The sequence below is a fragment of the Liolophura sinensis genome, chromosome 6 (assembly GCF_032854445.1).
Source record: "Liolophura sinensis isolate JHLJ2023 chromosome 6, CUHK_Ljap_v2, whole genome shotgun sequence".
NCBI lineage: Eukaryota > Metazoa > Mollusca > Polyplacophora > Chitonida > Chitonidae > Liolophura > Liolophura sinensis.
The window spans coordinates 7,451,313-7,476,718 of record NC_088300.1 but is presented as its reverse complement, the minus strand read 5'-3'; the positions used below and the strand labels follow the sequence as shown (position 1 = coordinate 7,476,718).

At 39.8% G+C, this 25,406-nt stretch overlaps 1 protein-coding gene across 1 annotated transcript in view; it reads right to left on the bottom strand.

Moving 5' to 3' along the window:
• LOC135469149 (protein stum homolog) overlaps positions 1-22,976 on the bottom strand; it is a 42,858-nt gene extending 19,882 nt beyond the window's left edge. The window contains exon 1 of the mRNA XM_064747688.1: positions 22,608-22,976. Within this exon, the coding sequence (XP_064603758.1) occupies positions 22,608-22,809 (202 nt within the window). The 5' untranslated portion in view covers positions 22,810-22,976. The remainder of the gene's footprint in view (positions 1-22,607) is intronic.
• Between the last annotated feature and the right edge of the window lie 2,430 nt (positions 22,977-25,406).

Below are 25,406 nucleotides of genomic sequence, written 5' to 3'. Positions count from 1 at the left end.
GATTGGCTACTCTCCCTTCTAGAGGTGAACGCCGAAGAGATTGATTTAACCTGTATAACCGGTTTGAACGGTTGCATGATGCGATAGGTTAAGGGATTCGTATTGGAGGAGTCCGCCAAGAGACTGAACTCGTTAGCCCGTATTGGAGAAGGCCAGTTATGAGACTGAATTCGAAAAGTCCGATCAAGAGATTAGTTAGTATTCGAACAGATCAAACTAAGGATTGAACTCGGTTATCCCGTATTCGAAGTGGCCGGTTAAAGGAATGAACCCGGTTATCCCGTATTCGAAGTGGCCGGTTAAAGGAATGAACCCGGTTATCCCGTATTCGAGGAGGTCGTTAAAAGGAATGAACCCGGTTATCCGGTATTCGAGGAGGCCGATTAGAGGAATGAGCCCTGTTAGGTCGTATTCGAGAAGATCGGTTAAGGGAATGAACCCTGTTAGGTCGTGTTCGACGAGTTCGGTTAGGCGAATGAACCCTGTTTGGTTGTATTCGAGGAGACCGGTTAAGGGATTGAAATTGGTTAGTCCGCTTAGAGAAGAACATTCATAGTAATGAATGCGAATGATCTACATTCCAGGAAAGCTTTCAAGGGATCAAAGCCTTTCGCGTTAAAAATAACACAGGGCTCGCGAAAAGTAGGCCTACAAAAGAGTCCAATTATGCATATATGGACTGCTGAAGAATAGTATCGTCATAATCCCCCAAACAATCATAGTCATGTCATTTGTGGACTTACATCTGTTTTACAGCCTGGAATTATCGCCATTTATGGCTCAAGTTTTTCAAATGTTCATCCCATAACACTGTGATCTTTACAAAAAAATACGAAGGCTAGGCCATCAGCCGGGAGAGCGGTTGATATGACCCATGTCCCCTTTGAAGACATTTGTCGGTTAAAAACTCACATTTTAATTTGGCCATTTTTAACTTTCCGCATTAGCCAACACTCCATCGACACTGGCGCCACAGGGAAATCTTTCACGTTTTTCTCATAAACTACAATATAAAAGTATCTTATCCATCAGTGAATTGTATACGGAACATTCATTTTTGTCACCTGTGAACTTTCAAGGGACGACCCTTTATGAATCCCTCTTTCAGCAGATGTTTCTATAATTACTTTTAGTGTTCTCATGTTCTTAATGCTTTCAAGGCTACAGCTTACTTTGACAAGAGATGACTTTCTAGACAAAAAGATATGGCAGAGGCATATATAAGTGGTGTTTAATGTTCTGAGCTGCTTACGTCTTCACGCCTCGCTCAATGCAGATGAATCTATAGCTAAAAGGAATAAGTCCAACCACAAAATGCAGTCTGAAGTATTAATGCGGTCTATACATGTACTTAACCGCTGTGACACAGACAAGTGAATTGTTAACGCCAGTAAGGTTTTAATTCTGACTTTTCAAGGAAAGGCTTAAATTGTTCTTCTGAGAGAATGACTTAACGTGACATTTTAAACATAAACCTGATATTGTCAGCTCTTCCCGAGAGCCGCAGTAAGGCATATTCATATGCTCACAGAGTACTTGTTCATATGCTCACAGGGTACTTGTTCATATGCTCACAGGGTACTTGTTCATATGCTCACAGGGTACTTGTTCAAAAAAGTACATTCCAAGGTTATTGATAAGTATAGTTATTTTCGTCAAAAGAAAACACACATGGTGTCAATAGTCCTGGATACGGCTATACTTATCAGCAAGGTTTGTTTGAAAGAGAACAGTTATGAATATCTACAATTAACAAGGTATCCCTTCAATCCGTGAACATTTCTTGCGCGTTTCTCTCATCATACAAACTTCAGACTGCTTCTCTTCGACTGCTACGACCTAATTTCATACTAAATACACTTTTATTAATTCTTTGGTTGTTTTGGAAATTAGTCTGGCGATTATCGACCCTGAACGTTCATTATGACAGGTATACGGTTAGGTGGTTGATGAACTGGTCTCAAATGATTTGCTTCTTAGACTGTTCACCATGCATTCATTGCTTAAAATGGTCGGCATTTGCCTGTTTCTTACACTGGTCACCATCTGTATGTTACTTAGATTGGTCACAACCTGTATGTTGTTTGATCATCAGCCTTCTGTTGTTTAAATTGGTTATTAACAGTCTGTCACTTAGACTGGTCACCAGCCGTCTGTTACTTAGATCGGTCACAAACCGTCTATTACTTAGATTGGTCACCAGCCGCATGTTACATGCACTAGTCCCATGCCAAGATTGTTCACATGCAATCTGTTACTTAGATTGGTCACCATCCGCCTGTTACTTAGATTGGTCACCATCCGTCTGTTACTTAGACTGGTCACCACCGGTCTGTGACTTAGATTGGTCACCATCCGTCTGTTACTTAAATTGGTCGCCATCCGTCTGTTACTTAGATTGGTCACCAGCCATCTGTTGCTTAGATTGGTTACCAGCCGTCTGTTGCATAAACTAGTCCCACACCCAGATTAATTACATGCAATCTGTGGCTTAGATTGGCCACCAGACGTATGTTTCTTACATTGTTCGCAAGCTATCTGTTGTATGGTGGCCAAGTGTCTGCTGCTTAGAGTGGTTACAAGCCGTCTGTTATTTAGATAGGTCACCACCCATCTGATGCTTAGAATGATCACAATTAAGCCGTCTATTGTAATAGATTGGTCACAAGACACCTGCTGCATAAAATGGTTACAATTTCTTGCCTAGATTGGTCATAAGTCATTTGTTGCTTAGATTGGTTACCAGATGATTGCTGCTCATCTATTCCTCTGGTGTTTTGGTTGGTCTCTGACCATTTGGTTCTTGGAATAGCAAGCAATCACATTGGTTAGCTATTGCTTTGATTTCTGTTTAATCTTAATTTAGTCCCCAGTCGTCCAGTTTCAAGGCTGGTCTGTTATCTTTTCATTTTAGGACTTGTCCCTAGTGCCAAGTCCCTAAACGGGTCTCTCAGATACAGCTCTCATTCTAGAACTTTATCTGATCTTGAGCTCAGCTGCGTACAGATCACGTTACAAACGGTGGTAGGTAAACTGGTTTTCTGTGGATTGGTACATATTAATAATAATATAATTATAATTTGGCTAAAATGACCCAAATACAGAAAAAATAATTTATTATCACTTGCCCTAACTGTTCGTTTAAAGGTAAACATTTGTTAAAGTCCCAGAAGTATCCATCAACGCACAATTTCAAAGCTAATAGGCGGGGTTTCTAACCAGCAAGCTACAAGTTTCAACTGGTGCTAAATCTAACGGAGAATATATTCTTATGATCCACATAGCTGCCTGCTGCTAAGGCGTGTCTAAAATACAAACCACAGCATTCCATTCCCTTGCATTATAAGATTTACTGCATTCACATACATAGCCGTTTTTAAGTAGGTAACTGCGGGAGAGTTCACCTTTGCTACTCCGGCAACAGCAATGCCTGCAGTGTTCGCAGACGATAGTATTTTATTGAGACTGACAGTTTAACAAGCGCTACATTCTTAACATTGGCTTACATGGTGCTGAAAAAGTAAGAATCTGCAAAAAGAGCCTAGGTCTATTTTGGAATCACTAATGGCTTAGTGGTTGCCATCTGCACGTGTGCGAAAGGTGTGAGTGAAGATAAGCAAGCTGATAAACTGAGCTTCTTGGTGCAGACAATTCCTAGGCCAGCTTTTCGAGGGATAATGTCTCTGTGGATATGTACGCCTTACTCTACCAAGGGACACAACTCCCCACGCGCCATCGCAGGAGCAAATGTGGGAAATGGCCGCCATTTAAACAGCAGGTCGTTCTCGTTGCTGATGTGTCACCTAAGACTGTAATGGGGAAAAGAATCCCGAGCATTCCACACCTTCCCAGTCCTGCAGTCAGACCGAGATCATTCACATCGACGCGAGATTAATTGTGCCAATTTCACGGGGAATCCTATGGAATTTCTTTGAACAAATTAACTGAAGCCACCACAAGTGTTATACTCCCGCAGAACCTGAGAGAAAGGCTGCACTGTACCCGGATAAAGCCATCCGATTACTCTGGCCACCTCATACTCGCATACCATGTACAATTTGTTACTGTGCACACCCTTAGAGTTGTCGACATCAAATTATAAGATTTAATTGCTTTGTCCTGAAACACAAGATGGGAAAACAAATGCTGGTGTCTTGAATGAGACACGACGAGCTCTTTACATACTCTGTATCTATTCTACACGCTGTAACACTCTGGTTTGGTGGGCATTAAAAACTACCGTGTTTCATTTAGGTACCGTACGTTTTTCTAAACATCATTTAGGGAAGTTGCATTATGAAAGGCACAAACAGATAAAATATCAAGTAACCGTACTTCAACAATTAAACATGCTGAAATGCTTATGTTTCGTTTTCATTTTAAACACACTAAATTAGTATGCGGATATGGTCTGCTGTTTGGTGTCTTCAATTTCCCCTGATATCATTTCGACTTATTTTCATTCGCGTCCGTTTTCACAAATGCCTCTAAAAGTAACATTGGGCAGTGCAAACTCGAACATCACTCAAACCACTTCTGATGTTTTCTGCCGGGCCCTCGGTGGCTAACTGATCTCAAGCGATGGTTTGTCAGTTACCTGCACGACGAAGGATGAGTTTTCCTCTAGACACTATCCAACTTTGGTCATCCATTAACCTCACGGACGTCATTAACGCGGAGGGTCTTGAAACCGGTATAAAACATCACTCTAAAAACTACTGTTCCTGACAGTATTTTATAACCCCCACAAAGGCAAAGCGCCCCACGCTTCAATACTATTGTTTTCCTGTATAATTTCCAGACAAATGAAAAGTCAAGTGAATAAATTAAAACAACAGTGCTTTCACGCATACCTAGGAGTATAGGTTCTGTGTGTCAGTGTGTTTTACGCTGAAAGCCTGAGCGTAGCTAGAGGCGTGATGCGCCACGCGAAATGACTTGAGACAAAAGGAATAATCTAGCTTTTGACGTCGTTCATTAACCATTCTTAGACAACAATAGGAGCTCTCCGTAAGGCGTTTTAATATCAAACCGAATTCAGAGGATAGTGTGATGGCTTCAGTCTGCCTCATAGGTTTTTAATATATAAACAAATATAGTCAATGATACTCCAAAAATATATTTCCTTTTTGTTCCTTATAAACAAGTGATTATCAAGTACTACACTCGTATTCATAGGTATACATTATTACGGTCTCAACCGACAGGCCTAGAGATTGTAAAAGCATCGCTATTTTTACATCTATACGCTGATTTAAAAAAGTGTATAAAATAGGCGCAAATATATTTGCTAGTGAAAATATTTTACATCTAATTGGAAATCTTGTTTGGATATTGACCAAGGAAAATTAAATTTTGTTTTGTAGCTAGGTATTGACACAATCGGCGCCTTTGTCAAGACGGATGGTGTAACTTGTCAATTAATTCGTATTTTACAACGGCTGTGTCTCAGGGGCATAAAGGCTAAGTGTTTTTGACACAAAAATCGAAGCCATGCTCATGTTACTTATACAGCTGAGAGTTCGTATTGGAAATTGCAACATCTTTGTTTGATACGTTTCATCAGTCTTCAGGAAGGTATTAGCATCTTAAAACAAGGTAGTCTCCAACATGTACTGTCTAAGTCCAGAAGACCAACTTTTTTAATGTCCAACGTCACGGATGCCTTGATTCCCAATAAATAGTCCCAGAGAAAAAACATCTAGCTTTGTCAACCAAATTTACCTGGATATTTTGTGGAAATTAGACATCTCCAAGATCTGATCAAGCCTTGGGATACTTGAATTAGTGTGGAAGCAGCCAGAAACGGTGCGTGATCCTACTATATACTACTATATACCTGGATATTTTGTGGAAATTAGACATCTCCAAGATCTGATCAAGCCTTGGGATACTTGAATTAGTGTGGAAGCAGCCAGAAACGGTGCGTGATCCTACTATATACTACTATATACCTGGATATTTTGTGGAAATTAGACATCTCCAAGATCTGATCAAGCCTTGGGATACTTGAATTAGTGTGGAAGCAGCCAGAAACGGTGCGTGATCCTACTATATACTACTATATACCTGGATATTTTGTGGAAATTAGACATCTCCAAGATCTGATCAAGCCTTGGGATACTTGAATTAGTGTGGAAGCAGCCAGAAACGGTGCGTGATCCTACTATATACTACTATATACCTGGATATTTTGTGGAAATTAGACATCTCCAAGATCTGATCAAGCCTTGGGATACTTGAATTAGTGTGGAAGCAGCCAGAAACGGTGCGTGATCCTACTATAAACTTTGATATACTTTCTGAACAACTCGATACTCTCCAGGGATTGTTACACAAGGAGATCTTAAGGATTAAATGCTGCCACTGTTCCTGTTGACAACATTAGTCAGTGAATTTGAATGTTTTTACGCTGTATGGATTCCTTTTAGAAAATTGCTTTTCGAACATCGCTTAGTGATTGTGTCTGTCAGCCTAACCTCAGTACATCAATCATCCTGGCGTTTGACAGCCGACATACCGAATTTTAGTGGATGCATAAGCTGGCTGCACCAAGAGTGACGGCTCGACGGATTAATGATTTATTTGAATTCCCGTTAAGGCTTCAATGACTGCATCAAACGTGCTAAACCCGGAGGATTTTTAACTTCATTTCCGCACAGATCTGTTGTCGCACTTTTCATGTGCCACTGCAGAAATGTCTTCGCTTTTTATTACATTTAGGATCACGTGCTATATCATAAAGACACACAAAAACTGTATACAAGAATAACAAAATCATACAGCCTTCATTTAATAGTACCAGCTTTACCCATCTTGCTCCCCTCAACCACCCTAGTATTACTAGAGCGAACACTTTTGGTAACTATTTTGGTAGCAAAGCTATGCCGGCACACTTCTTTCTTGTGTGACAGATATTGCATGTGTCCTAAGTTGTTTTGCTAGGTTATTATAAAACATACTGTTTCCTAATTTTGATGGCTTGTAAAGAAGAATTGTCGCCATATTGCCACAATTTTACCTGAAGAGTCATTTATAAAACATATAGCTCCACTCCTGGGGGCGCCACGATGTGGATGACATACTGCCAAGATGGCAAAAAGCCATAATCATTCGTTCTGTTCCTGATATAAACCAATATGGATTGTCCTTATGGAAACAATTGCAAAACAAGCATTAAAGAAACGAAAATGAATCAACACCTGAGTGCTGCTTTATTCAAAATTGTTAATCCTTCAAATGAAACGTGACTGATAAGAATTTCTTCTAAAGAATTAATTAAAAAGAAAGCAATCGGTTGGGATCCATCAATTTTTCAGCCCGTTAGAAAAGTGGATGCATCACTTTTAGTGTACTTACCTGCAGTTTACGTACCGAAGCATTGTAAAGAAGCATTGAAGATTCCTCATCTTTTATATGCTTCACGAAGGTTTAAGATAATTTCCAGTTACGGTAAACTCATTTCTTTGCAAACTTAACATTTGGCAATGCATTTCGGGATACCAATACCAAAAGCACCCTTCTTATAATGCAGGTTTAGCTGATTTTGTCATTATTCATTTTTTGTATTGTTTCACATTTAAGAACACTCCACCTTTTGAACTTTTACCAAGTCACTTACCTTCTGTTAGTGATACTACTGTACAGGATCATTTCTGAACAACAGAATTTAATCTTGCAGAAATGTAACATGCCTTGTTAGTGTTCATTCAGGCGGTGGTGTCGTCCTGTAATCATGCTTCACTCTGCTTTATCGTCCTCATTTGTCACTTTCCAGACTGCTAATTCACGAAATGAAGATGTCTGTCAGTCCCAACATGTCAGTTATTTAAAGGTCAAACCAAGTCCTGTGTCTATAATGCCTCTGAACATCTGATGCATCCATTGTGTATACATTAACTTTATATATACTATGCGGAAATGTCATCTGTATTTTCTTTATTTTTCAGCTGATCTGATCTGATCTGCTCTTCATTAGTTGAAAATTTATTTCTAGAGTAAAATGTCTATACTCTAAATCTGCGACTAGAACACAATAAAAATCTGCAATGAACCCATTCAACACATCGAAGACTTTTTAATTTGCTGATTGCTTATTATGATTATTAATTCGATTTGATTGTTGTTTAACGCCATACTCAAGAACTTTTCATGATGACGATCAGTTTTATGGATGAAGAAAACCGGAGTTCTCAGAATACCTAAGGCATATTAAAGACGGACTATGGTACATATGGCGTACATATATGGGGAACATATTGGTTGAAGATAAGTAGATTTCAACGCATGTTGTACAGCGCAAACGCTCACGCAGGCGCAATAGACCGCTTATTGCCACCAAGCCTCAGGAAATGACAAATTTCCTGCCCGAAGCCAGGCTTGAACACACACCTCGTGTGTCTTAGTTACTCAAAGGCAATCACTATATCCACTCTGTCAAGGTCTTGTTCCCATTTGAATGGTGGGTTAGTCGAAAATGCTTGTCGAGAGACATCAAAATGTTTTACGAGAGGAACAGCTTGGGAGTTTTCTTATGATCCGTTCTGATAGCAATGGCTGTCGAACATTTCTGACATGCTAACATACACCCACACATACAGTTAACAAACAGTTAAAACTGTGGCTAGAAGATATGCTAAGATAGCCCCACAGACAGACGCGACCTCCAAGTATAGGATTCTGTATCATAGTTGTGTCTAATTCTAATGAAGCAGGGGCTTGAAGAGTTGCATGATTATCATTAAGATTCCCCCACAACCCTTCAAACTCCATGTACAGAATATATTTTAACAGTTGCATTTGTAACGTAATAAACTTATTTGTTTCCAGCTAACGCTTATGACCTGTATGTTGAGAACCCCAGTTTTTACCTTTCTGCTTGTGTTTATGTCGACACGTTATATAGATGCATGAAACATTGTCGATGTGACGTTAATCCATAATAATTTAATTTTCTCGAATTTACGCTTGTAAGGCGCAATCCGATGGGTCCAGTTTTTGCGTTTATACTGCAATAAACCAAAAAAATGAAGCCCCGCTCACGTAGGACTACTTTTTCTAAGAATAGAACTGAAAGAGGCTGAAGGCACGTCATGTAAAATGAGAAATGCACTATAAATGTCTGCTTTCGTCTGTATTATATTTACTTTGATAAACAGGAGCATCAGTACAAATTCTGTGGATTGTCTATGATGAATTAAGACTGTTTAAACAGTATTGCCTATGTAAGTATCAGCTTGATCACAAACATAGGCCTACGCAGATGTGCTGGGTCAGCGCCTGCATATGCATAGCCGAGCGCTCGCTCTCCCCAAAACAAGCCAGCTTAATCAAAATTCCTTTCCAACTGATGTTTAAAATTCATATTGTTGTTCTAGGATAACTAGTATGTTTGAAATACTGAGATATCATCCATATGTTACAACTACACGTGCTTTGCACCCGGCATGACGAAGTCACCCCTGCAGCCTATGCACACTCCTGCATATCCTTTGCGTGCAACAACAACAGTAGTAGTTCGTTATGAACAGCGCAACACGTTGTCGCTTAGAAAATGCCTCTCACGAAATAAATTAAACTCCTTCGGCATCTTCTGCCCCGAAAGTTCTCTAGCTGGGAATTCTTTTTGAAACGACCTGCAGATGTAAACTTTGTCTCGTCATTTCGCTCGCTGTGCACGAGACGTTGCTTAGTAACGGTAGAATTTCCCTCTCCGAAAGAATCTTAAAATGTGTATTCTGGAGCATGTGGCGTTACCTTCTTCAAAACAATCAACTAACATTTCTCACAGTTTGGAATGAAAGTAAAACATGAGATAACATCCGATTATTCCTTAAATTAAATTATAAGGATTGAATGTAATATGTTTTAGGTTTATTGCGGTATAAACGAAAAAATCGCTGTGCAAAGTTTTGATTGACCCCTGCGCGGATTCATACAAAAGTTTGCATAGTGTTTTTTTCGTTTGTACCCCAATAAACCTAAAAATATTACAGTCAACCCTTAAACCATTCATTCATTCTTGTGTTTATGAATGTGTCGAAAAAGGTACGCAGACGTCGTATATGACACAAAGATTAGTCAACTCATCTTTGTCCCAACATCAACAAATGACGCCAGAAAATCTTCCAACCTAAATGATTAAGAAGTGTTTATTTGCTTGTGCAAGATATCGGGATGAGCGACTGTACAGTGGTGACCGAGTTGGTTTTAAACTAAAATAGAATAATTCTGTGGATTGTAGTGTGCTGTCTTACAGTTGCAGGCGTCTTGAAAACTTGTCACATGGAAACAAACGCAGTAAGTGTTCAAAGTAATCTGTTAGGTGTCTGGTAACGGAACGTGTATAATAGCGCTGTCACTGAACAGACAGCGTGCATTCAGTCGCCATGACAACCGAGATCCACGAATATCCAGCTCTCACATCTTAGGCTATTCAATAAAAGCTGTATTAGCTAATATCATACGCTAAATACTTAATGTAGGCTACACTAACCAGACCATTCCATCCACCCCCACTGAATGACTCTTGATTTCGACGCGGACAAATGCCATCGAGTGAATGTAGCTAATTGCAAAGCTATCTTGAATTTATCTACTGTTTAATATACCTTTCAAGAATACTAAATAAGGGTCCGAGTCTTTGATATGTCAAGTGTCTGGGTCACCATGATGATTGACCCCTGCACCTCTGACATTATACCAACCTTATTTACCTGGCAAACGAAGGCCCCATGCGTATGCATGTGTCGTTAGGAACTCACCTCTGCAACGCGGTGCGTCAGTATACTGTTGATATATTGTAAGTCTAATTTTTGGGACACCTGGTCTGCTCTTTTTAGCCAATACACTTGTAAATGTAATTTCTTACATGTTTAGTACATCTAATGAGAAACATACACACATCTTTACTTTTCAAAAGACCAGAGAGAGAGAAGGGTAATATTTTGCTTTCAGTACATCTGTCCAAAGAATTAGAAGAATTATAATACCATCAAATGCATAGACAGGTCGCGCTGTGAAAACTTCAAAGGTATTACGCATGACGCTGGTAATTGGTAATCGCTGGCAAAATAGCAACTTGTTACGAATATTGTGATAGCTATAGACTCGTTTCTGGTTGATAGTAGGACGACTGGAATGTGTCACGCTGGATAAAGAATTTTGCAACATGTAGATGGACCAACACGTCCACCGTGTTAATTTCTCAGCCCGCTTTGTGAAGAGTGGTGTGATTTTTCCACAAATGAAGACGTTATCATTTTACCTACACAATAAAATTTGCAAAGGATGTTAAGAAAAATCGATACATAAAGCTGAGAGGATGTTGGACCTAAGAATCATTTTACAGAACTCACACAGCGTTACGTACACGTCGTTACCATGGCTGCGGCGTACGTGGGCGTTATTGAACAGGTCATCCTTTCGCGAAGCTTCTGCTGTCCACATTGGCCTTTACACTTCCATGTACAACGTGAACGGCGGATACAATCTAGATAATAAATAAATACATCAGTTATCAACTACAATGAAATGCCAGTTGATCGAGGTTTCTCTAGTATTTTTCAGCGTCAACACTCTTTACAATGACAGCTAAATTTTGACTTAATACTTCTTCGATCATTAAAAATCATTGGCTTATTCGCCTCATAACTTAGGTCTAAGCAAAATTTCATTATCCTGTCTGCACAAAGCATTAATGCTGCCTATCTACCGATTACAACATGAAGAATGATTATGGCTGAACACCACATGGTTAATATTTCCGCCATGTCGTGGCGACATTTACAATATGAACCAAATATGGAAATAGAAAAGCCCTCAAGCTGGTTGAATAACAACACCTGCAGTGGCTAAGCATATTCATTTTCATTGTTATTCAAATGATAACGACGCCGGTGTTGTTCCTGAGGATATACAATCGCTTCTTGTTACAGAGGACCTCACACCTCACATGCCCATCATAAATCAAAAGACGTTTACTCAAATGACAAAAGTACTGAAATACTTCAATATTTTATGGTGCTAGAGGCGTGTAAATTACTGCTATTTAAACATTTACACGAACAGTTAACCCTAACTGATGCATACTGACAACAGGCCGTATTTCACCTGTCACGTGCTCCGTTATTATTCTCCGCTTAACAGTCCTTTATACTGAGGTCAAATTAGGCCAACTGAAAGGCGTGATCTTTTTAGAACCCCAAACAACAATTCTAATGTTCAGCCGTGCAAGTCCGCAAATAGGGTCCTTGATGTGCGAATAAAAGATACAAAATGAATAGGCTGATCACTGTTAATTTAAAATTGATATAGATACCTATTCTACGGGGATACGTCTTCCTCGTAAACTCGACCTGACGCTATTCATTTCACACATCCTTCACATTGTATTACAGCTATCTGTATCACTGTGTCTGTGAATACATCATGGTTCTTGACAGTACCAAAGTTTTCTGTGTAAAATCAATACACAAGACAGGGAATTCATATCTTGGCCTTGAGCCATTTTTATTGGCACTACCAATGTAATAGGTAGTTTGGTTATGTAGACTATATCCTCTTTTGTTCCCTCGCAGACTGCAATAAGTCTTGACTCTGATGTCAACGTATATCCACCCAAGTTTGTACCTAAGTCCCCCGTAATCCCAGTGGTACCGGCTTTCGGATGAACTAGACGTCTGGTATGCTGATTGTGTACATGGAACGTGACTAGAATCCACTTACTGCCTCAAAAAGTAATAGGTAATTAATGTCCGCATATATGTAGACGTTATCAGTAATGACCACGAGTGGGGCAGGTTGGTTGGAGCCAAGTGTTCCACCGTGGGGACATGACTGTACCAGCATATTTGCTACTATAGCATGCACCCGTAAAGGTTACACGGTTGATAGCACAGGCAGTTGCAAAATTGGTCCGATCTATGCTGTCCCGGAACGAAACCCAAGGGCAGCTCTGTAGTTTGACAGCGTGCATGGAAATCGATCAACAAATATTTCCACATTTATAGGTATTTGTTACTGGGCACACGTACTCGTCTCTTTGTAATGAGCATCAGTCTTTACTGATATCGTAGTATTTCTACCGTTTAACCAATTTCTGATAGAGAGTTGATTATTGGTGAATCTAACAAAAAAGTTACACTAAGACGACACTGCCAATATAAGGAGCGTCGACAACTCAGTGTTTACAGCAAAAGACTACAGCAGGGCGAATAAAACCATGGCAAACATGCCAAAAAGGCTAATGACAGCAACGGACGTGACACCATAAAGAGATAGTGGACCAGTTGATCCAGTAAGTTGCCTCGGTTTATCTCACCTTTCCCAAGAGTCTGTATGCTACACATAAGGAAGAACCAATCGCTGGATGACGGTACAATCAATCCACGGTACGGATACCCAGCAAGGATAAATGGAGCTAGTAACTAGGCCACACAGCAGTTTTTGGGCGGCCATCAGAGAACATGTACATAGCCGGCAGAAATGTTTTTGTTGAAATGTCATTCTCATTACAGAGAGAAGAAGCACGAGCCGCAGAGTAAACCCGCAGAGGAGGTGCACTGTACGCATGTAACAATAATGGTTACAGAGGTTCTATCAAGCAAAGGATACCTGGTACTGATCTGTTTAAAAGGATACTTTGTCTTGAAAGAAAAGCTCCATTTATCAGACATATATTTTATGAGAATTATTTTCTCGATATTCTCTTAAAGCAGTTAACTGCGCCATTTGTTGAATATCTTGAGTACGGTGTCAAACAACAATCAAATAAAATAAATCTTGATGACTTTTTCGTTCCTTTCGCCACCACATGTAACAATCAGAATCTCAACGGGTGCATGGTTTCGCATTGTATTTATTAGGCTTCCTAGCTGCTAGTGGACATTTTTATGGAAGACTGCAAATCGCAGCTGTTTAAAATTTGGCCACCAAATTCTCTTGGATATTATCTATTCTGTTTTTGACGTGTGTTCTGGGTCATTTAGTTTGGCCGATTTCGACAAAACCTTCAAAACGTCTGTAACATCTTCTCAAAAATTTGTCCATGAGTTCCCTAAACAGGCTGTGAACAGACATATCTCTTCAGCCTAGCTGTTTCTGTGGACACCTGTTACAAACATTGTTATGTCACAATCTGCTCTGCGCTGGATCAGAAACTGGAGCCGTGAAACTGCAGGCAGTTCTAGTTAAAATTATCTTTTACTGAGATCATGACATTCATCACGTTACATTAGTGGGCCAAATAATAGTTACATTTTGTCAGACTAGAGTTCGAACTCACATGTTAGTCTGTAAATCCTATCGCGTTATGCAGCTTCATTATGAACTAGTTATATTTTAAACGATGACAATTTTAAACGAAGTATTAAACGAAGATATATGAAAGCGGATATTTTGCCATCCCAACATTGGGATATCGATAATATTATGATTTTTATCCAAAAAGGATTCACTGATACCATATATAGCCAGACTACATATAACAGACACCTTCCTTGGAACATGTGGAATTTCAGAATACCCTCGTCTCTCGTCCAATTTTAAACGATCACAACACAGGCATTGGTGTTTTCCATTGATGGCGGTGATCACATGATACCGAAAAGCCTGAAAAGAGTACACGAAATCACGTGATGAAGAACTCGTTAGCATATAGAAGAATCCATAGATCTATACTCCTCAACAAAACTGTCAAATCAATGGTCACAATTATTTACCTGGAAAATTAATCCTACAATAATCCGTTTGATTGAGGAATTACCACTGACTGAAGCATTATTCAAACAGGAAGTAGATTTGTTATTACTGGTATGTTTGACTATTTACAGAGGTTGGATTTGATGATGTATGTTGGTTTGTGGAAACAGACAGTGTTTGTTCAGGCTTCTTGTTGCAGACGGGTTCGTGTTTCCAGTCCGCGGTTAGATTCTGCAGAGTGTAATATACGGTAGTTTCTAAACTGAAGGAACTCCTGTCCTCTCCCCAGAGTGTTCCAAATCAAGTGATTTGTGATGCATTAGGGAGGCGTGGATGACAAATGGGCTTAAGAGAGCAATTACCGCCAAAAGTCCGCTTGGGTTTACAAGATTTCCTAAAGGCGATTACACCGGAAGAGCCGGGCTATTGTTGACATTTGTTGGCTGCTAGTTTTGGAGTTGTACACAACTGCGTAAATGAACCACTTTAATCCCAGTCGGAGAACAAACTAATGTTGGTTATTCGAATTCGGAAAGCACTCTGGTTAGAGTTTATAAAGAAACATTAAGTCTTGATTACAACCTATTCGAGAGCTAAACGATGGCCAGTGGCATTTTGCAGTGCTATCGCTGTGTAAGGAAGCATCTGTTTCCGATGAAACAGCGTCTCAGTCCATAGGTGCACATAAGTTGTGCACTCCAGATAATCAAGGGTTAAACACAGGTTTGACCTCGTCTGCCCTTATCTGCGACTATTAGTTTTCTGAATGTTGATTTAACAAGATCGCAACGGTGGTCAACGTTTAGAAACGGGCACTGCTTTGGACACTGCCTTCTTCAACGGTGTCACAGTGCTCAAGTTTGTCATCGCTGTATTACCAAACGTGTAATTTTGCAGCTTAAAATGCTGCCAGTTGGCTGATCAGCAAATTGTACTACAGGGTAGCCATCATGCTTTGAATAAGCAATAAAAAAAATAACCAAACATTGCTTGTATTCTGGACTGTAAAACGTTTTATTATTGTATGTGCAAAGCATTATTGGGGCTATATGTCACAATTAAAGAACACTACCTGTAAAGAAACGTTATATATAAACACTTAGTCCGGGAAGCTGTAAATTGACAACATAGATCAATGGACACATCCCTCTGCTCTAACTATACAGTGAAATTTGTGTGTCACCAATTTGTCAGCATTTTTGCTGTAAATTTACAATTCTGTTAACATAGTGAAGAACGTGATGAAGATTTGTTGGGGGGTCTTTCTGGATTCCTACATTTGTAAAAAAAAAACATTGTCTTACAAGCAGAGTAATTTTGACTACAAAGTAAATCACCATTGATATCTCGTATAGCATTACTGCAGCACACAGAAAAGAAAATAAAAACCATAACTTCTATCGTCAAAGCCTGAAAGAGATTACAAGACTGTTACATTTCGGGACATTAGTGAATCCGACACAAAACCATTATTCGGAGTTTTATTACATGTCCGATGTTGTTTGGACATGTTACTTATATGCCCCATCTTGTGTAACGTTTTAGGAAGAACGATAGTTCACACCTCTCTGTATAATGGTGCTGAAGCCGGAAAGAGGCGGTCCAGGGCCCAGCGGGGTGAAGCCCGGATTTGCTGGCTTTTCGGTCTGATAGCTAATGGAGCAGCAAATGCAATAATGGTAGGCTATACACAAGTTAAGAGACAGCCTTAGGGACGCTATGGACAAATGACGCCGTAAGAGGTGGTTAATTGACCAAGGGTCAGCCAAGTGTGCGGGCTTTAACAGATCATTTCAGGGCAACCAAAGGTGACAGAAAGGCCATTCGGCTCACTGGTGGGAGAAGTCAGTTTGAATTAAGGTAAAAAGGTAAGACGGACCCTGTTTAGTAAAGGAGAATAGACTTTGGTAGCGAAGTGAAGAACGTGGCGAGGCCTTCAAAAGTTGTGCCGAAGAAACAACCACTAACCTCCCCAAGTATTCTCATATCCCGAACTTGATTTCATATACAGTTTCCAAACGTGTTACAAAGGTGTTTGTGTATAGCATGAAACGGGACAACAAATGATAACTGCCAATAATATCAAATTTATAGCTCACTGAAAATACACCTCAAGATGCCAGCAAGAAGAAACTACAAAATTTGTACTTCGCACATCACGATTAACGTTGCACCTAGTACCCACATATGGCATATAAGTATTTGACTTAAAATCTTCAATGCTCTCTTCAAATAGACGAAACTGTACAACAAATTTTTTAGTAAACACCTAACGAGAGAAGTGTGACCGCAAGACAAAACCCTCCATAAGAGTAGGCCTACGAGTTAAGTATTTCTCCCGGGGGTATTCTGTTTAAAACGAAGAAAAGGGAATTCACTATCAATATGTTAAAAAGTTGAACAAAATATGTCTGAACATGAAATATCGTAAAAGTCAAACTCTGGTCAATCCTAGCTCAAACGGCTATTTTGCTTAGTTTTTTGCTTAGTTGTTGTTTTTTCTCGAATCTTCAAACTTAACAACATAACAGAAAACTTCTAACAGCATTTATTCATGTTAATATTTATGCCACCGTCTTTCAATTTATTTACAGCCCCGTTCGTGTGACAAGTATGGTATTACTGTACCGGTGTCATACGACGGCTCTGCTAATCAGCGGCTAGCGGTTACAGGCTCCTCGCATGTTTCGCTTGTAGCGCAGCCTAGACGACACATTATTGGGTTGGACTTGGGAATAGTGATTACTATTATCTAGCCAACAAATCAGACATGATTCTGGTTCAACATCAACATGACATTTCTCAACAGGCTCAGAAGTACATGGATTAGATAAACACATGACTGCTTTCCAAGACATCAGTTAATGCGATTTCACTGAAGTTCTTTTGGCAGCAACTTATGTCGATCGTAAACAAACGGTTTTACAACATTTGGAATACAGTTTCAACAAATTTTTCAGTCAATTCTGCATGAAATTTGCCATTTTCTATCAATATCAGGCATACGATTCATCAAAGAAGATTTCACATTGCCTTAAGTCACAAATCATCACACTATCTGTGAAACGTTAAATCCATCCTTGCATAAGTATGGTTCAGTATCAAGACGATGTACTCTGCTGACAAGCAGCTAGGTTATTTTGTTTGGCGTGCCACAGTCGCTTTCGTGAAAACTTGGTAACAAGGTAACTCATGAAGTACGGTTATTTGTTAAATGTCACTCAGTCACGTTTTGAAATCTGTTTATTCGTGATATCTGATAAAATCTGACATTAACCACTCTTTGACCTGTCAATTGACTGCTTTTACGAAAGACACCGCATCACTTTCACTCAGGCGACCAGCATACAGCGGGAAGAAGAATCTATGGTAAAGTGGTGAAAAACGACTACACCTGACTATTAAAATATTGTCATCTAAGTTACTCTCTATTTTTAAGATGTAAACCTGTCCCTAGTTCTACAGAATGGAACAACTTTAACTGATTCTGATTTCAACAGTGGAATCCCTAGAATATATAGGTACTCAGTACAGAAAAAAATCATGACAAACTAAGATAGCCACTGGAAGATGTTGAGTTCGATTTCCACAACCACCGCTTCTGCCTTACAGTTTTCTACTATTTCTGGGTTTGGATCAAATGTGCACCATTAAGCTCCTGTACGTGGGCAGTAATGCTCCTCTTCAATGCTGTCACGCCACTTTTTTCCGGAAAAAAAGAAGCCATTGTGTGCAACTGTGTTCACTTTACAATTGTACCCCGTTATTGTGTGGACAGTTGCATGTCTCTTTTGCTCCTTCTGACCATTGTAAACGAATTTCCTACAATCAGGTATGTTTCTTTCACAATCTTATTTTATTTGTGTTAGCACATCCCTGAATTGAAGACATGTTTTTGATCTTTACGCGAAATGAGAAATCCTTTACTAACACGTAGTAGAGTTTGATCTTTGAGGGCATTTTTTTTATGTCGAATCAAATAAAAGTGTGCGCAATTGTACTCGTCAGTGAATTTTGCAGTCCATTACCCTACGCACCCTGTGCATCATACGCATGCGTACTTCGTGATTTCTACTATACATTCATTACCATTGGTAACTTGCATTAACACTCTTCATCGACCCTATCATGCAGACATTTAATACCAAAATAACTGACGAAGCAAGTTTCGAGCATAGCTGAAAACAGGTCGATCCAGCTCCTTTTCTCACTTCATTAAACATGCTATGAACGATGACAAGATTTCATTTTATAATGACTGACACTGAGCGCACTTAACTCAATAACTCCTATGAAGCATCCACCATCACTGCTGCAAATGGCGTGCAGTGTTTACACATGAATGACTTCAACTGTTATTAAAAAAAAGTATACGCTAATTCCAAATAGGTTTCTATAGTGGACCACTTCTTATAACATGCATTTCTACATCGCAACATTAGGAAATGATCAGTTGTACTGTACATCAACATATGCAATCATGTTATCACAAGTAAACTGCGCCAAGCCGCCTCCCAATTACATAAAGTTGGTAAGTACAGCATACGTCTCCTTGATGTGCAGTAATGCATGGGGAATCAATGTACGAAATGTTGACTGGTAGGGTATAAGTATACAGTAACAGGCTTGTGTCATGTCTGGTAGGTAGACATGGTGGTTACCGATTGACAGGCTAATCTGATTTGGATACTTGGCTTAATATTCTTTGAGGCAGAACTATAAACATTGCATCCAAGTCAACCGTGGTGGGGGGGGGGGGGGGGGGGGCTAGCTACAAGGAGGCACTGTCGTGAAAAGTTAAATATTTCCTTCAGTGACGTAGAATAACAGGTAAATATTGCCTTTGGTTAAATATTGGCCACGAGATTCACTATTCTTTCCACATAATACATGAAAAGCAACTCAGCCCAAAACGACTAATGCTGCCGATCAGCTACGTCATTTGTAAATCGTCTTGTACTATATTGTTTTGTCTGACAAAACTGTCGAAGTTTTACCTGTTGATTCGATTGAATATACATTTTAATTTCTCGATACATTGTTGTGTGTTACTTGAAGCGATCAATAAATGACTGATCAATACCAATGACCATGACATTAGGTACACGCTGTGTAGATATGGTGCCTGGTAATATCTCTTCCCAAGAGATCATGCGGCGCAAATGCTAAAATGAAAACTCATAACACATCCCACTGTATACCATGGTAATTACGTGAGGCAGGCAAGGGACTTCAGCCGTGCTTCATGTACACAAAACATTGAAATGCTACATGGTGTCGATTAAAACACCTGGGACAGAGGTGACCGGCAGAGATTACTCGATGTCCCCTACCAGGACAATCCCTGAGGGCCTTGTTGACCAGATGGGCTGGCTAAACACAATTATGGATCGATAGCACTATTAATTCTCCCTCCTCTATTTGCCGGCACCATAACACATCTCCCACGAGTCTTGCAGAACTGCACAGGGTTGGCGGGCCATCGTGCAGCGGGCCGTCGAGTCCCGGGCAGTGCCCAGGGCTCAGGATACAGCCGAGCCGGAGGAGTTTAATTAAAGATGTGGAAAATGTGCTTTAGAACGCCTTCAAGCTGCAATGTGATACGCGCAATCAGCCTCAAGGATATCGCGTATCTGTGTTATCATATCGTCTCAAACGTCTGTACTGGAACTAAATACCACTGCAAATTAGTTTACATTGCAATGCTCTACGTACCCCTGGAAGATGGGAGTCCACACCCACTACGCGTAGAGTATTCGTGTACACATAGCTATAAGTGTGGCCGTACCTTGCACCTATATGTTTCGGCTTTACCCACGAGTCACGATGGCGTCAGAGATACCTCCGTATTGCATGACCACTGTTTACATACACCTACAAATTCCATGACCCAGGTCTATCAACTGATTATAGTGTATCGGAGTCAACTGTGGACGATTTGTACTAATTTCCTACAAGTGCATTTGGCATGGCATAAATCTAGATTGCCTATAGAACTGTTTACAGATTATATAATTCCTTCATAACCGATAGCTTTTACGGGATAATTGCAGTTTATATACTCTTAGGTTATTATTGACACAGCTAATGAGCCCGTCTCACATGAACAACCACATTTAAGTTGAGTAAGCCTCCACACATGTAAACACTTCAGACGTAGCATATTTTACCACCCTATCGTGAACTTACCGTGTCTAAAACAATGCATGATGTAATTTGCAATGTGTCTGCCACCCTTTAGTCATGTATAAAGTATTCATTATATCTGTTTATCTGTTACTAAGTAATCAACGATTTTTATCTACTGCATCAAAACAGAGATTTTCTTTTTATAAATCACTTTTCCCCAACACTGGGCCAGAAGGGAAATATATTTCAGGAACGGTTTAATAAAAACTGAGAAAAAAAAAGCCCGCCATGAATTGCTTGTCGTTTCTCGAAGATGGCTACTACGCCGAACTTTGGAATCACTGTATAGCGTTTTGCGTTCTGACTCCCAAAATGAAATATGCTAGAAGCGAAGGGTCACCCCTATGGTAGATGAGTGTCCAACACAACCACCACACTGTCCTTCTGAGGGTAAATCCTGCCTTCCTACAATTCTGCTGAGATGATCTTGAAGGCTTTGGATCCAGGCCGATCCTCCGTCATAACGGAAGCTCCTCAACAGCTTGTGTCTGGTTCCCGAGATGGTGGGACACTTCCCGGAAACACCTTGATTTACAGCTGACAGCATCATCCCTAGTTGACCTTTACAAAGCGCTGCAGATGAGAGATTAGCTGAGCTCTTAACCAACTGATATCATAGACAGAAAAAGGGCGATTCTGCAGACAAAAGTATCCAGCTAAGAATCTTAAGTCATGGTACATCACTGATGAGCTTTTAAACAACTGTCCCCCGATTCCTGTCTTGTAGACATGATTCACGGTTAGTGCATGTATATAGTTTCTTAAGGCTGACTCGTTACATGCGTAATGCTTTTCGTCACTCAGCGAATGGTTCCAGATTTCATTGGCTTTTAAGAGTCTAAGAAACAACTGAACATTTCATTAAGAAACCTCTCAGTATTGCTCATGTCATCTTACTATGTGAGACGCATTGTTTTTAACTTCTTCTAATATCAGACTTCTTTACATTGCTGAGCTCCACAAAAAATAATTGCAAGATAGTAAGCAAAGTTTCCAATCCATAGTTTAGGCCGTCAACCGGTAAAAACAATATCCGAAGTGAAATTCCCCTAGAACTCTGTAATTTTTAACGGAATACTGTTATCAAGATTTACAAGCAGTCAATAGTTTGTAATTATGTTGGAAAGACAGTCGTTTCTAAGTTTCGAAAGCTTTAACCTAGTTTTCTAAGAAGTGAGAAAATATAATTCCCTACGAGAAACATTTCTAGCTGTGCTACAAATCTTAATGTATTTTACAATATTAACAATTTCCGATAAAAATAAGCAATATTAATTCCAGCGACTTGTGGAAGTTCTTTTACGCATCTTCATTAATCGTTGTATACCTGGAATAACTACTTGAACTGACATTCGTTTAGCCTCTTATGGTTTCGTTGCTAAGATTTAAATTTAGTGCATTTAGATATATGTTTTATTAGCAAACAGTTCTTGATATTACCGGGTGTATACGCAGGTTCCTGGTTGGTCCCATTAAACCTTTGTATCTGTATGAATGACAAAAGTTTATTGTAACAAGATGTTACAAGGCCAAATTCTTCACCTCTAAGTATTTGTATTTACTACACCTCGACCAAAGCAGCTTTGACTGGGAGAAATATGTGCTGGGTCCCTCCCGCTAAGACGCAATGAGAATAGCAGTGGCGATACCCCAAGTGCATTCCTCATAGCCGTTTTGTATATAAGGTTTGAAGAGAAAAAAGCAGCAGTGTGACTTACCCATGCCGGGCAGGAATATGTTGAGGATACAGCAGATCACGGCTGCTGGTATAGGCATCCTTGGTATGGCATTATGAAGAGGCCCATGTTTCTCGTGAATTTCCACGATCTCAGTCTTCGGATGATCGTCGATTTGAACACTTCTTTTTTTGGCCCCTGTCAGCGCCGTGTTCGCATTTTCTGGAGCATCCAAAGTGGCCATTACAAATGAGTATGATGTGTTTTTTTTTTTTTGAATATATATAAAGATATAACACACACAGAACTACACACACTTCTCAGACGCACAGATCTGACGCTAGCTTAGGGCCAGATGGGGTTTTCTCGTAGCTTATGAGTACATGGCAATGAAAGCGCCGTCACATTCCCGCACTCGCACGTTATAGATACAAGACCGAGAGGCTAAAGAGATAAACTTGAGAATCTGACCCTACAGAATTGCAACAGCTCGATCGCGATCATATCTTCACATTGAGACGGTATTGTTGACCCAGAAATGCCTCCTGTGAGCCCTGCCTCGATTTCTGCTGCGAAATATCGACGAACGATTGTATCCGTTCTATTTGTAATAAATCGGCGACAGTCTTAACGACAAGTTGTCGTGTGCAAGAGTGATGAAGCAGTCTCTACCACTGTCTGAGATAGTGGCTGAACGGCCGTGCACTGCCTATCCCAGGTTGGGCGGTCAGTATACGCGTCTCATTGATTGAGCGATGTAGCGAGGTTTTGTTACAATACAGTCAGCAGACTTCCAGACAAATGTCCCCGAAGGCCTCGGGCGGACACCAGACATTAATTCCCACACGACACCTATATAACCCTGAAAGTGGCACTGCACCGTCTAGCAAATAGTTCTGATAAATTGGGAATGTGCGCAAACAGAGCGTACCATCATACGTTTCAGGCTTAGCTTCTCCTCTACGGCATTGACGAGTTCCGCTTTGGAATATTCGTGGCCCGATAAAGCAGTCCGGGCCTGTGTGGCTACGATAACCCGTCCAGCCACTACGAGGCTTTCCAGATCACTTACTAAACGGCTTTCGGTATCACACTGACACCGAGCCTCGGCGGAAATGAGCAGCCTACAGAGCAGAAGCTATGGCAGCGACCAAACTATAAACCATACAGACACAAAAACATTCCAAAAATTTACGCGACAACCTGGTTCATTCGCTTAACCGGGTTTGGAAACGGGGAATAGCGAAGAGGCTGTCAATTATCACACAGACAAAGTGGCACGTTTTCTATCCATATCTCTAGCATAGGTAATTTTGATTCATAAAATGTGCTGTTTACAATTCGGGACGTGTTGCTATAGGAATACCTATTTATCTACTTTTCAAACTGATGGTTAGAAGAAAAGCTCAGCTATGTGATTCTACAGAAAGTTTTCTGTTACCACAAGTGCAGCTTTATAAACGAGTCTTCAGGGCAAAAAGAAGTGAGCTGTAAATTTGTAAATGCTAGAAAAATAACAGGCGCAACAGGCATTTAGGCACACGCACCAAAAAACAACCCAGTATCCGGGATTCCAATTCCATTATCAGTATAAAGAGGCTTTAACTTTCCAGTGGTTGGCATTTTTTCTTCCAGTATATATTTGTACGTCCAAAGGACCACTTAAATAATTGATGAGAGATTTGTTTTTCACATTTCATGCAATCTTTACATTGCTAAGTAACTGAAATTAAATTTTCTTCGGTGAAGTGGTCAGTTGGCTGCTCGCATTACCTTCACTAGAATCACACAATTCTGTGTAACATGGGCAGACGTATACATTATATGGACAATTCTTACGAGGATATATATATATATATATATATATATATATATATATATATATATATATATATATATATATATATATATATATATATATATATATATTATATACAACCACTTCAATTCAGTGTCAGTGGACAAATCACACGATTTAGGAGTAAATAACAGCCCCTGTTTCGTATAAGTTCCAGGAACCATGCCTAATTTTGGGTTCTGTGTCATACACCTCATAATTTGGGTAATGGAAATCAAGGTAGTTCATAATTGATGTATCTGTCAGAACGGCTAATTTGTACATGTAATAACCACTCTTGTTTTGATCATGTGACCAAATGGCATCATTTGGATATACATTTAACCACGCCTGTTGTGTCACAGAAAACAAAAACGCTGCAGATACAAGTAATCTCGCTTGTTTGTGGTTTGCGCCAATCAACCTTGTTCGCGGCTTGCAGCCAAGTTGTGCAATTTCCGTGTACATAATCATGTTTACCTTGATACATATGGACAAATCATAAACACACGAACATCTTCTAATGGTCACAGTAGCACCGCAGAAAGCTTTACGAGGAGCTGACAAACTCTCGTCATTGTTAAATCCAGGTTCCAACTTCAAACGGCGATAATTTTAGAATAATCCACCTCAACATATCACCCTTAAAACATCTGCAAAGTAAAATGAAGGAAATAAGTTAAAGACTATAGGAGAAATAGTATTGCCTAGCTTTTACTTGTTGTCCAGATTAAATCTTCAAGCGGCAATGACTAATTTTGACTTAAGCGGTAAATTATTCATGAAATGCAAAGAAAGTTCTATAAATTTTTTCGAAATTCTTGAGGGACATACTTTAATATACCAAGATTCCACCGATAACTGTGATATAAATTAATAGTGCTTATCATTTCTTAACTTTTTGACTGATATTTTACCGACATTGTATGAAAAATACAGTTTCTGGTCAAGGAAAAGAAAAGGAGAAAAAGAGAAACGGAAAAGAGATGAACTGGTGCTGAAAA